The sequence below is a fragment of the Paroedura picta genome, chromosome 17 (assembly GCF_049243985.1).
Source record: "Paroedura picta isolate Pp20150507F chromosome 17, Ppicta_v3.0, whole genome shotgun sequence".
NCBI classification, from domain to species: domain Eukaryota; kingdom Metazoa; phylum Chordata; class Lepidosauria; order Squamata; family Gekkonidae; genus Paroedura; species Paroedura picta.
This window is the reverse complement of record NC_135385.1, coordinates 4563110-4576913: the sequence shown is the minus strand read 5'-3', so window position 1 is coordinate 4576913 and position 13804 is coordinate 4563110. Positions and strand designations below refer to the sequence as shown.

Genomic DNA, 13804 nt, shown 5'->3' with positions numbered 1-13804 from the left:
GCAGGAGCAGAAATCGTCAAGAATGCATTTGATATTTTATGCAATGTCGCCAGGAGCCAATTGACCCATCAGAAATGGGATTAAAGTTGTAAGTCGCTTCTAGTGTGAATATTGTCTCTTGCCAGACTTGTCCAGCATTTGACAGATCACAGACCCCACACAGATTTGTAAACCTTCACTTGCAGGGGAGAAGAAAACAGCAGGATGAACCAGCGAAGCCATGCTAAATTTTATTTATTTATTTTTATGTAATTTAGATACCGCCCAACCCAGCAAACCGGCTAAGGGATGCTTTGCCCACCTGAGGCGACTGCAGGAGATTGCTGTAAACCTCTGTAACCACCCCTAAGAGCCTGTCCTTCAGTGAGCTTACAATCAGGGACTATGAGAAATATAATCAAACTGTCTGAGCATCAAAATAAATAAATACAAATTCTTCTGATCTTTCGGAGACAGGCTTGGCAAATGTAGTCCTTTCTGGGGACACACACACACAATGTGTGTACATAAGCAAGAAACAGAAAATGCAGAAAAAAGACATGCAGACAAGGTGAGAAAAGAAAAGGCGAGAAAGACATGCAGAAGAACCCACACTCAGGAAGCAAAAGTCAGGAGGAAAAAACAGCAACATGATGGGGCATACAAGCACGAAATAAGTTCAGAAAAGCCCTCAGTCTGGGATGCAGAGCTTAGAAGAAAATTCATTTTTGTTATATCCTACCACAGAACAATGAGAAGAGAGAAAAAAAAATCAATAATTGGAACTCTACACTGGCCACAAGAAATCCTGAAGCAATAAAGCATTATCAAAGGTTAACCAGAGAACGCCAAAAATATACTTAATGGATATAGCTTACAAAAATGTCCTGTGTATACTTTAAAAGGGGAAACAGGAAGAGGAGCATAATGCTTAGGGAACCAGCTTAACATCACAGGGGTTTCCTGCTTCTCCTCTTCTTTTAGGTCCCCCCCCCTTTTTTCCCCTTTTCTTCTTTGGCTGGGCATATGTTCTGGGCCTTTAGCCCATTCTGGGGGTTGCAGTAAGGAAGAGGGGTTGGGTCGTTTTAATTTTTAGGATGTTTTAGATTTGTCTATGAATGTAAACCACCTCAAGCCTACTTTTAGAGAGGGGCAGTCTAAAAATCAAATGATAAATAGGAGAATGGACTCCAGTATGGACCACAGTCCACATTGTTGGTTCCTCCTCAGATTGTGCCCTCAAACAGTAGAAATCGAGAAGAATTTTGGGTTCAAAATATTCCAAGATAAAAGATCCTGTTAAAAACAATGGCCATTTTTGCTGGCATGAAACAATATCCAAAATAAAGCTTTGTTCTACTGCTTTAGCTTGCAGCTCTGTTTCTGATCCCATAAACTCTGGAAGAAAACAGAAGTATCTTTTTTTTAAGTACCAATAGCATTGGGCGCATCTAACTTCACAAAAGAGGTGGTTACCAGTCTTTGAATTCACTGAGGAAAATCTACACAGCAAATCCACAAATACCCATGAAATGTCCTTTCCTCCAGGTTTATTAAGTAACCAAATTTTAAATATTTTAAATCATTATCTGCTCATACATGATGTCCATCTAGGGAATGCTGAGTGTTGCTGTTACGATTTATTGTTGAATTCCTATTTTATAACCCTGACCTAGACAGCCCAGATATGCCTGCTCTGGTCAGATCTCGGAAGCTAAGCAGAGTCAGCTTTTGTAAGTATTTGGAGGTGAGAACTCCAAGGAAAACTAGGATCATGATGCAAAAACAAGCAATGGCAAGCCAGAGTCTCTTGCCTGGTTTGCCAGACAATCCTTCAAACATATGGCCTGCTGGCTACACATGCTCCACGCGAAATAAACCCTGTTTTATTCATGTTTTCTGCGATACTTTTATTGCAAATGACTAAATATTGGTTTGAAAATTCATTGTTTTGTGGGTGACTTTTAGCCCTGCTTCAAACGTGCCAGAAAAGGAGCTGGCAGAGCCCTGAAGAAGCAAAAAGGGACTGCCTGCAAGTGTAGATTCCAACTGTTCAGGTCCACAGAAAGTTTCCGAAGTAGGGTAGAATATTCCAAAGTGAAACCCTGAAGAATGGTCCACAGTCCCTCCATAGCAGTGCAACCCCTCCTACCATCTCTGGTCTCCGCTGTCTTGTTCGCTTGCATGAACGAAGCTGACCTTGTTGCCCTGGACTGCTCCTTTCAATCTGCCCTACAACATTAGCAACCTAGATCCCACAAGCAGCCTATCCTGCAAAAAACAGCCAGCTAGTTTGGCGCTAGAAACCAGAGTCCCGGAACCATCCGACACGTCAACTCTGCTGACGAAAGCATTGCGCTTGAATTAGGGGGCTGCTGGTTTTCTCAGCATAATTGAGCAGTTCTTTTAAAAAAGCAGTCATGGCAGCAGTTTTTCAGTTCCTCTTCCATTTCTATGGGGTGTGCGAGGTCTGTTACGTGGACCTAAGCAGAGATTGCTGTCTTGGTGATCACTTCAGAGGCACCTAGGCTTGATTCAGATCCATGAGAAACTGGACCAGTGGCAGAGAAATCTGGATCGGATGAGATGGAGAGAAGGAAGCGCAAGATGGACACGATCCAGGTCTGGATCCAGGAGCAGAGTTCTCTAGAGGTCTCGATCTCAAGAACAGCGGTGAAGATACTCCAAGTCCTCTTCTTGGCGAAAGTCCAAGTCCAGTGAGCAAGAAGGACACCACAGCCAAGGGCACCATTCAGAGACAGGAGTACAAAACACAAGTCCTCTCTATATTTTGGTCCTCAAGGGAGGAGACGAAGGAAAGAGAAAGGAAAGAACTCTTCTGAAGGAAGGCATAAGATCACCAGCGCCAAATCTCATCCTAAGAGGCCAGAGGAGAGGGAAGTTGGCAGGATCTGAACTCCAGAGAAGGCCTTTGTTGGAGGTGAAGGTGCTCCAAGTACACTCCTTGGGAGAGGTGAAAGTTCAGCTCAAGGTCGAGCAAACGAGAGATGGACAGGCACTGCCAGAGTCAAGGCTGGGATCCAGGGACAGGAGTAGGAAGCACAAATCCTCTTGAGATTGGATTCTCGAGGGAGAAGAGAGAAGAAAAGACTCTTCCAACCAGAAGGAGGCAGGAAATCTTGTTCAAAGAGGTCAGAGTAGAGGGAAGCCAGTGAAATCTGAACTCCTGTACTGTATTTCCTTGAGTCCAAATGTCCCGCTTGTATTAACAGAATATAGTCCCAGTTCCAGTTTGGCCTGACATCTTTTCTCACCCGGCTTGGGGCAGTGAGCAATGGCTGGGTGCATATCCTGCTTTCAGAAAACTGCAGCCCAATAAAGGAAACCAGGAAGGGCGCAGAGTAGGGGAGGTATCTGTCCTTCAGTGGGATATGAGCAAAATGCTGTTCTCTTGCCTGTCTGATCCACATTAAAAGCTTATCTCCGTGGCGAGAGGGGGAGAAAAATCACTGTACAGCCAACACGTTTTTCATTTCCTCTTCCGTTTTGGGGGGAGCTCCTCGTCCACTTCCACATTGCACTCACCTTTCTCCGGCTCAACATCAAGCACCTGGAACAATGGCAGCTGGAGTTTTTTGGCTACAGCCCAAGCCCACAGGCACTTCTCCACCAGGTGCGGAATCCACATTTTCTCTGGATCCGCTAAAAAACACCCAAAATGAGAAGGCCAAATGCAGACAGAATCCTACTTAGAAAATTGTAATTATAGCAGCCCTTCTCAACTTTTTTTTACCATTGAGAAACCCCTGAAACATTCTTCGGGCTTCACATAATAGAATCAGGGTTGGAATGGACCTCCAGGGTCATCTAGTCCTACCCCCTGCACTATTGCAGGACACTCACAACTACCTGCCCACCCACAGTGACCCCAATTTCCAGCCCAAATGATCTCTCCCCACCAAAAATCTCCAGAATCCAGCCTGGCCTGGGGGGAATTCACCTACCACCCCATAGTGGCAATCAGCAAATCCCTGAATATGCTTCCTGATTCCGATGACCAAGAACAGAACTCCTTCAGCACCTTGCACGCCCCCAAATAAATGCTCCCCAGAGCCTGGTTTCTCTCAACTTACTTTTGTTGAGCTTCTCCGCACAGGCTTGGATCTTGCCCAGGTAGGTCATATAGTGCTTGAGCGTGTATCGGACAGGTGCGAGGCCCGGGACGGACTCCACTGCCTCGTCCGCCATGAACGCTGCAGCGTCCGGCGCACCTGCCGCTAAAATTGCTGCAACGGAAAACAGGCCGGTTTGACAATCAGAAGGCAAACACTTCTGGATCGCGTCGTCTTTATAAAGTGCAGCCAACGGTTGCTGTCCAGGCAGCTGGGCCTGATTAAAGGCAGGACATCCCTGCTGAAAACTCACAACTTTAGAAAATAACAATGAAGCCTGGAGCGGCCAATTTGGAAGCCACCGCACATAACCTCAGCATGGGGCAACGCCTGCTTATGAAGTGAGGGTTCTTTGCTAGTATTCGGAGAGACCACCATCCCTCACCCACTGCGAATGGGGGTGATTCTTGCAGTTGTACCACGGCTTCCACATCCTTCCCCTCCCTTATGCGCACAGAAGACGGTATGCTCCTTGGGACGGGGACCTTGAATTCTGTAAAGCACTGATGACCCTCATGGTCTGATTTAAAAAGAAAAGAATCCAAGATGGTCAGGTCCTGCATTCCGTTAGGCACCCGTCCGTTCTCCAAACTACATGTAGACCAGGGGTTTCCCAACCATGGTACCGCAAAGGCCCCTCGACGGTACTGCGACATGAGGGTTTTCAAAATGGCAGCTGAGCAGAGCCCTCCCATCCTGTATCTCCAGCTCCAAGCAAAAAGGTATTCTAGTATTTGGGCAGGTTGACCTGTCTCCTCCCCAAGTAACCTATGATGGGCCGGGAGGGATTGGGGAAGGGGTAGGACGGCAGCCATTTAAACCTTTGCTGCCTGAGGCTCCTCCCACTTCTGGGGGGCGTGGCAGGGAGGCGTGGCCAGACGGACATTACTTCCTGGTGCCTCAAAGCCTGGTAAAATGTCAGTGGCATCTCCACGGTCAAAAGTCTGAAAAAGGCTGGTCTAGACCAGGGGTAGTCAACCTGTGGTCCTCCAGATGTCCATGGACTACAATTCCCATGAGCCCCTGCCAGCGTTCCGTAAGAGGATAGTGACACCAGACAAAAGCCACAGCAGCGCGCTGAATACAAAGCGCCAGGCGAGCTGAGGGGAGTGACAAAGATCCGCAATTAAAAAGCAGCAACGAATTAAAAAGCTCCAGTGCTCCAGGAAGGTGCTGAAAAGGGCCGCCACAAACACCTCAGGGGAAGGTGGGTCTACCAAGACAGGGATCATGAGTTAGCAAAATGGACTCTCCCAGCTCTGGAAGCCCCCTTGGACTCAAAAGAACCAGCCGCCGCCTCCCAGCAATGTTCAGAAGAGACATGGCTCTCCCCAGCAGTGTGCAGCGTTTTCCCCTCTCCATTTGTCGCTCCTTCACAGTCAAAATGCTCACCGGATGCCGTAGCCGGGCCCACAGCCTTCAGCCGGCTGAGCTCAGTTATGGCAGCTGCTACATCCGGGAGGAGCCGGAAGGCTTTCTCAGTACAGCTCTGCACCGCCTCGCTGGCGTTTGTGGCCACCAGCTGCTGCAGACGAGGGCGGAATTTGCCTCTCTGGAGGGAAAAAAGCATTCCAGTTATTCCCGCCTGCACCTCCGGGGCAGACTGTAAGGTTGGGCGTTTCGGTGTCCGAAGCAGCCGTTTGCGCCCGAAACAGCCAGTGCCACATGGCACTGATAAAGCTGTGCTGACCGAGCAGCAATATCAGGGCTCTCTCAGCGATTGTAAGCCGCTTTGGGACTCCTTCTGGTAGAGAAAAGCAGCATATAAGAACCAACTCTTCTTCTTCTTCAGCAATATCAGGGCTCTCTCAGCCTCACCCACCCCACAGGGTGTCTGTTGTGGGGAGAGGAAAGGGAAGTCGATTGTAAGCCGCTTTGGGACTCCTTCTGGTAGAGAAAAGCAGCATATAAGAACCAACTCTTCTTCTTCTTCAGCAATATCAGGGCTCTCTCAGCCTCACCCACCCCACAGGGTGTCTGTGGTGGGGAGAGGAAAGGGAAGGCAACTGGAAGCCGCTTTGAGACTCCTTCGGGTAGGGAAAAGCGGCATCTAAGAACCAACTCTTCTTCTTCTTATTTATTTATTTTATTTATATACCGCCCTCCCCAGAGGCTCAGGGCGGTTTACATAAAACGTATAAACAACGCATGAAACAATCCATAACATATACCATAACGATCATACTAATAATGGATAATTGTAACAGTGCAAACAATGCAACAGTGCAAGCAGGTCCAGAGCGCACTGATGGAGTTGTGGAAGGGAGGGGCCAGGTACGTGGCTTCTACATGGCTACCCAAGCTGCACAAAATGAAATTGCTAAGATGCCCATGCTCAGAGCTAGAGAATGAGAGTGCATGGTTTTGAGCATCAGCTTAGGGCTGATCCTGTGTTGAAGAAGAAGAAGAAGAAGAGTTGGTTCTTATATGCCGCTTTTCCCTACCCGAAGGAGGCTCAAAGCGGCTTACAGTCGCCTTCCCTTTCCTCTCCCCACAACAGACACCCTGTGAGGTGGGTGAGGCTGAGAGAGCCCTGAGATTACTGCTCGGTCAGAACAGCATTATCAGTGCCGTGGCGAACCCAAGGTCACCCAGCTGGTTGCATGTGGGGGAGTGCAGGATCGAACCCGGCATGCCAGATTAGAAGTCCGCACTCCTAACCACTACAGCATACTGGCTCTCCAGGGGGTTGGACTAGATGGCCTGTATGGCCGCTTCCAACTCTATGATTCTGTGAACCCTTTAATACCTGTATCACACTACCGCTATTAGGCAGGCAATAGATTCTGACAACCTGTCATAGAATCACAGAGTTGGAAGGGACCTCTTGGGTCATCTAGTCCAACCCCCTGCACTATGCAGGACACTCACAACCCTCTCGCTCATCCACTATCACCTGCCACCCCCTTGAACCTTCACAGGATCAGCCTCTCTGTCAGATGGCTATCCAGCCTCTGTTTAAAAAGATGGAGAACCCAAAGATGGAGAACCCACCACCTCCCGAGGAAGCCTGTTCCACTGGGAAACCGCTCTAACTGTCAGGAACTTTTTCTGGATATTGAGACGGATGTCTTACGGAAAGCTTCCAGCCCATCAGCTTGACCAGGTCCTCCAGAGTCAAGTATCTTGGCTTCCGTTCCGCAATGGCAACAGGCAGCTCCTCCTGATACCTACAAGCCACGACAGAAAAGAAACAGCCTTTTGCACAACACTGAGAAAAGCAGCCAGAAGCAAACGTTTTCCTTCCTCCGATTTACAGGTGGTTTCACGGGGGCTCCAGTAAGCCCCACCCGGGAGCAAGGGGACCTCATCAAGGGTCCTCCACAATCAGCGGAGACTCAGCTGGACTCAAGAGTGCTTGTTAAAGTCCCCTGTGTTGCCAGGAACCACATCCACTCCAGCACAGTTCAACTTAAGAAACACGGCATAATCTTACATGGCAATAGACATTAAAGGAGTTTCAACAGAAAAACAGGTGGAGAAATGAACCTTACCTTTCACGGCAAGGACTTGTGAGCTAGATCTCAGCATAAGCCAAGGAACTGCTACATCTAGTGCCAGGGTACTTTTAAATGCCATTTGCCAAGCTGCAAGCCTCGGGGGGAAGCCGCGGGTTCTGTGCCACTGCTTTGAGCCGTCCAGGAGCATCTGGTTGGCTGGGGGGGAGGGGGGGGGGAGGATGCTGGGCTATTGGTCTGATCCAGTGGGGAGGCTCTTTTAAGCTGCTTCACAGCTGGCTGCTCTTTTCAAGTACGGCCGCTGCTTGACCCCAGTGGCATCGTTTCCATGTCTATGAACTGTTTTATAGTTAGTAATTTTATTTCCAAAAGCAGCCATCTAGGATTGCTGCGAGCAGAAAAGCAGGGCCTATGTGATTTCAAGGATAATATCGGTAAGGGAAAAAAAAACAACCCTGCTGCCGTAAAATGATCCGAGTCAAAATAAAGGGAATTTACCATCTAAAGAGCCTCTTGTGGTAAGGCAGCAGACATGCAGTCTGAAAGCTCTAACCATGAGGCTGGGAGTTCAACCCAGCTCAAGGTGGACTCAGCCTTCCATCCTTCCGAGGTCGGTAAATGAGGACCCAGCTTGCTGGGGGGTAAACGGTGATGACTGGGGAAGGCACTGGCAAACCACCCCGTATTGAGTCTGCCAGGAAAACACTGGAGGGTGTCACCCCAAGGCTCAGACATGACTCGGTGCTTGCACAGGGGATACCTTGACCTTTACTTTACCATTTATCTAAGGCGACCAATTCCTTCTGCTTCTTTCCTTTAGCTGCCAGCACTTCCCAGTAGGCATTCAGCACCAGCCTCCAGGAGGTATGATCGTCACAGGTGAACAGTCCTCCTTCCAGTGACATGCTGGAGAAATACCTGGGCGAAAACAAGGAACGAAGCAGAGGACCGACACAACCTAAACCTTCAAATCTATTCAGAACCCTTAAACATCTCCAGGGCGCACTTCCTTCACAGCAACGCTGAGTGATGTAGCAGAAGTAAATCATATTTGCAATCAATTCCTAAGTAAACCCGCCCGGAGCCACCAAATAGGGACACACCACTAGGAAGATCGGGCCCCTCCTGACATAAGCCCCCGGGGTGGTGTTGGCTGTTACTACGAGATATCAATTGGTTTTTGCCACCAGGATTGTATTGTTGTGTATTTGACGTGGGTTTTAAGATTTTAGAACAATCTGCCACGAGCTGGCAGAGTCCGGGAGCGGCGGTTAAGAAACATGAATATAAATAAATGAAATGAACAGCATGCAGTTCCACCTGCACAGCAACCCTGCAAGGTAGGCCTTTCCCTCAGACTCCCCTCCGTTGCTCTCTGAAGCAGGTCCTTTCCCTCTTAAGAGGCTCCTTCACAGCAGGCCTGGAGGGAGGGGGAGGGTGCGGATTCCGGAGCAAGAGCAGCCATTGGCTCTGAGGGGGGGAAGATTCCCCCAATAGGAGTATTCGGAACCTTCAGCATGTTGTTCGCTGGCAGGGGCTCCTGGGAACTGTAGTCCACGGACACCTGGAGGGCTGCAGCTTGACCACCCCTGGAGACATACATTTATAGCAGGGGTAGTCAAACTGCGGCCCTCCAGATGTCCATGGACTACAATTCCCAGGAGCCCCTGCCAGCGTTTGCTGGCAGGGGCTCATGGGAATTGTAGTCCATGGACATCTGGAGGGCTGCAGCTTGACTACCCCTGGAGACATACATTTATAGCAGGGGTAGTCAAACTGCAGCCCTCCAGATGTCCATGGACTACAATTCCCATGAGCCCCTGACAGCGTTTGCTGGCAGGGGCTCATGGGAATTGTAGTCCATGGACATCTGGAGGGCCGCAGTTTGACTACCCCTGATTTATAGACAGATATATGCATGAATGAAATCCGGTTTCTCCTTGCCCTGGCAGCTGTATCCCCACTCCGGAGTCACTCTGCCTGCGACCGCCTGTTTGAGTCATGCTCGCTCCCTGCAACTCAGCACTGCCCGCCTCCCCTGCAAGCCGCCTGACCCAGAGCGCGCCCCCCCCCCTGGACCGCCCTCAAATGAAGACGCCCACCCTCCTGCCGCCTGCAAGGCCTCCGAGGGGCTCCGACGGAACTACCTGCGAGGGGGAGGCCGGCGGCAGAGAGAGCGCGCGCGCTTCCAGCCACCGCCCCCTGGGCGTGCAAGGGGCGGCCCTTGGCCACCGACCACCGAGACGCTGGAGCTTGCAGGGGCTCATGGGAATTGAAGTCCATAGACATCTGGAGGGCCGCAGTTTGTCTACCCCCTACACTAGACCAGGGGTAATCAACCTGTGGTCCTCCAGAGGTCCATGGACTACAATTCCCATGAGCCCCTGCCAGCATTTGCAAACGCTGGTAAAACTGTTTGCATTTGCAAATGCTGGCAGGGGCTCATGGGAATTGTAGTCCATGGACCTCTGGAGGACCACAGGTTGACTACCCCTGCAAAAAAAAAAAAAACAGCAATGAAGGGTTTTTCTTACAAATCAACCAAGTAAATCTAGGCTGTAGGAAAAGCAATATGGTTTTTAATAAACTGCTGTGTCACAAAGTAAACAGCTTAGAAAACCCTTCGTAGTCAAAAGGATGGGGGGATCGATAACGTCTGCATTGTCTCAAAATAAAAAATACAACATATTCCTATGTTGTCTTTGCGGGGGGGGGGAGCTCAGGGAAATCTCATCACCTCAATAAATCTTTCGTACAATACTCCGAAAATCAAATTCCAGAACTGCTGGCAAAGTGCTCTTGAATCCAGTATTCCTTCTACAAACTAATTCAAATTAATTTTGACATTATTCCTCCACAAGCATAGTTAAGTGGAAGTACTGGCAGACTAACCCTGGCAAGGATTAAAATGTCTTGGAAGGGACAATGGGGTTGCTTCCCCCTGGTTAACGAAGGGTCATCTCTTTCAAAAATGACCAAGCAGGCGAAAAAGCCAGGCAAGCCAAAATAAACCCTTATTACTGTTAAAATGGGTGGAGACTCTGAGATGGAAGGGAATTCAGTGTGCAACCCTCTCCCAGAACTGTTCCATAGGGGAGAGAAATTCTATGGCCCATTTGTATTTTATCCCTCTTTCCAGAAACCACTTCCTTTCATGTTTTAGAATAATTTTTGCTAATTTTTGAGGAGCGCAGTGGATCCACCAAGCTTGCTATGGCTTTGGGCAAAACTGGGACCAGCTAGCCTCTAAGACAGGGGTAGTCAAACTGCGGCCCTCCAGATGTCCATGGACTACGATTCCCAGGAGCCCCTGCCAGCGAATGCTGGCAGGGGCTCCTGGGAATTGTAGTCCATGGACATCTGGAGGGCCGCAGTTTGACTACCCCTGCTCTAAGAAGTACTTTCTGGATGGAGAACAAAGTACTCAACACAAGCAAAATAAAAGCATCCCTTTCATTGCCTAGATCGGCCTAGGCAGAGTCTTCTCTGTTGCTTGAGTGACTTTTTCCCAGCCCTTATCGCTTGGCGTCCCTTGATTCACAGAGCTATCGGATTTCTGCAGATTTCAACCCAGGCCACTGAAAGGTGAGGGGTGTCCTCCTTTCTCAGCATGGTCAGATGAATTCCCCCTCCTCAAGCCAATGCCTTGGGCTCCCTGCTGGAACAAGTGAAGAGGTAGGAGACAGGCTTGCAAAAAGAGCCACCAGCTAAAAATAAGGTGAGGCCTGGAGCAGCTTCGAGGTGGCCTATCCCAACGGGAACAATTTCTCCATTCGACAATTAAAATGCACAATTCATCTCTACGCTCTAGAGCTGCTGGGGACCCCAGGCAAAATCCAGGAAGCTAATATTCACCCCAAGTCAGTTGCACCTACCTTTTCAGTGCAATGTGGCTTCTTAGATTTAAAAAAGATTAAAAAAAAGATTTTAAAAGATAAAAAAAGACGAGGGCCTTTTTTTCCCAATGGGTTGCAATTTGGGATGAAGTGACTTGCTCCTAGCTGGATAAAGTCCCACGATTCAAACGAAGCTGCTTTCGTGTGGCTTTAAACCCTTCCCTGCATGCTGAAGAGGCTTGTTGCTTTCAGTGGCTGGGCCAGTGGGTTTCAGAACTGGGCTGCGAGGGTTAATAAAACAGCTCCATAACGGCAGCCTTGCATCCTTGGAAGGTGACCCACCCTTCCCGATCACTCCCTGACACAGGCAGTCACCAACACACCTTGGGGGCTTTGAAAACCCCAGTTCATGCAGAATGGTGAGCTCCAAGAGAACAGGATGGTGAGCTCCAGGAGAACAGAGCAGAGCGTGGCATGAATGAAATCTGAGCCAAGGGAGGTTGTGCTCTGAATTCACTGCACAAGACTTACAGGACAGACGAGAGGATTCTCAGGAGGGAGGTACAGAAACCACTGGTTCATTCCAGCAGCGTGCTCTGGAGTTTTGAAGTGTTAAAAACAGCTGCATTTGCTGCCAGTAAAAAATGAGTCTGCCAGGATTCAGTACTCCCTTTTCGCCCAATCCTCGTTCTGCGGCATCTTTGGAATGTGACTTTTAGAATTGTACACACGGTGGTAACAATGGATCCTAACTCTACTGTTTCCAGTTTGCTCCGACATAGAAAGTGGTTTGTAGTTTGAATATATCAGTCCTGTATGCCAGGGATAGTCAACCTGTGGTCCTCCAGATGTCCATGGACTACAATTCCCATGAGTCCCTGCCAGCGAATGCTGGCAGGGGCTCATGGGAATTGTAGTCCATGGACATCTGGAGGACCACAGGTTGACTATCCCTGCTGTATGCAGTCTTGTTCTTTTATAACATATTTACAAGACTGTTCACTTTATGCATTTTAAAGATGCATTTATACACACACACACACAACCCAAAAAAGGGGAGGCTGAGATGGTAATTTCCTCTCCTAGATCCCATCAAAAGTGTGCTTTGGAGACAGATTTGAAGCATTCATTTTTAGATAGCTGATGGCAGTTATCCGGCAGCAGGGGTGGCCAAACTGGCTCTCCGGATGTCCATGGACTACAATTCCCATGAGCCCCTATGGACATCCAGAGCACCACAGTTTGGCCAGCCCTGGCCTATAGCAACACGGCAGGTTCTATTGATGGGTGTCATGATGATTTATCTTAACTCTCTATAAACAGGATCAAGCAGGGCTTAACACATGAGACAGAGCCAACTCCAGCACTGAGGGATCCCCACCCCCCAAGCTGCCTCAATATCCAGCTGTTTTGGCTAGCAAAGTGGAAACCACCATTATAGATTTGGATGCTTGGAACAACTGAAAGCCAGGAAGTCCTGGCCATGACTTGTGAAGGCCATCCCTCCACATAATTCTGCACCCTCTACCATGCCCTTTTGCCCCAGGCCCTGTACCTATTCTTGATTGCAAGCGATAAGGCTGGGCTACTGCATATATTGTAGGGATGGCCCAACTGTGGCTTTCCAGATGTCCATGGACTACAATCCCCAGGAGCCCCTGATATATTGGAAACCAAGCAATTCTCTGCCAACATTTGCTACCCCTGCATTATGGTGTAGGAGTCCTGACTTCCGATGCCCAGTCTCTTGGAAATTACCATGATGTCTTGTTTCTGGACTATTTCCCCCAAGGTTTATGCCAGGGGCAAATGCTGGCAGGGGCTCCTGGGAATTGTAGTCCATGGACATCTGGAGGGCCACAGTTTGACTACCCCTGGTTTACACAGAGGGGACACCATTTCCTCTGTGGAGGCTTATATTGTTTAAGCTATTGGTTAACTAGTAGAATGAGCCTCTTGTGGCGCAGAGTGGTAAGGCAGCTGTCTGAAAGCTTTGCCCATGAGGCTGGGAGTTCGATCCCAGCAGCCGGCTCAAGGTTGACTCAGCCTTCCATCCTTCCGAGGTCGGTAAAATGAGGACCCAGCTTGTTGGGGGGTAAGCGGTAATGACTGGGGAAGGCACTGGCAAACCACCCCGTATTGAGTCTGCCATGAAAACGCCAGAGGGCGTCACCCCAAGGGTCAGACATGACTCGGTGCTTGCACAGGGGATACCTTGACCTTTACCTTTACCTAACTAGTAGAAAAGTCTTAGTTGGGAGGAGAGGCTAAAAACAGGAATGCAACTGCAGGGTGAACACGCACATGAGATTACGTACAGCCCATGACCTCAAGACCATGGAGCCGTTCCTTAAAAGAGGCACAGTAAAGCAGGGATGCAAAGAGAAGGAGCCACCGG

The 13804-nt window shown here is 49.1% G+C and overlaps 1 protein-coding gene across 5 annotated transcripts; it reads right to left on the bottom strand.

Annotated features, from left to right (window-relative positions):
* Positions 1 to 268: 268 nt before the first annotated feature.
* On the bottom strand, positions 269 to 9868 carry LOC143827136 (uncharacterized). Of its 5 annotated transcripts, none has more exons than XM_077316454.1 (6): positions 9718 to 9868; positions 8348 to 8488; positions 7189 to 7282; positions 5505 to 5664; positions 4074 to 4226; positions 269 to 3642 (listed from the first exon to the last, which is right to left on the bottom strand). In XM_077316454.1, exons 2-6 carry the CDS (start codon positions 8473 to 8475, stop codon positions 3470 to 3472), a joined length of 708 nt encoding a protein of 235 aa, XP_077172569.1. In that variant the 5' UTR covers positions 8476 to 8488; positions 9718 to 9868; the 3' UTR covers positions 269 to 3469. The 5 variants fall into 5 exon arrangements, with proteins under 5 accessions (XP_077172569.1, XP_077172571.1, XP_077172568.1 ...); XM_077316456.1 differs by lacking the exon at positions 9718 to 9868 and adding an exon at positions 9673 to 9691; XM_077316453.1 differs by lacking the exon at positions 9718 to 9868 and adding an exon at positions 8891 to 9192.
* Between the last annotated feature and the right edge of the window lie 3936 nt (positions 9869 to 13804).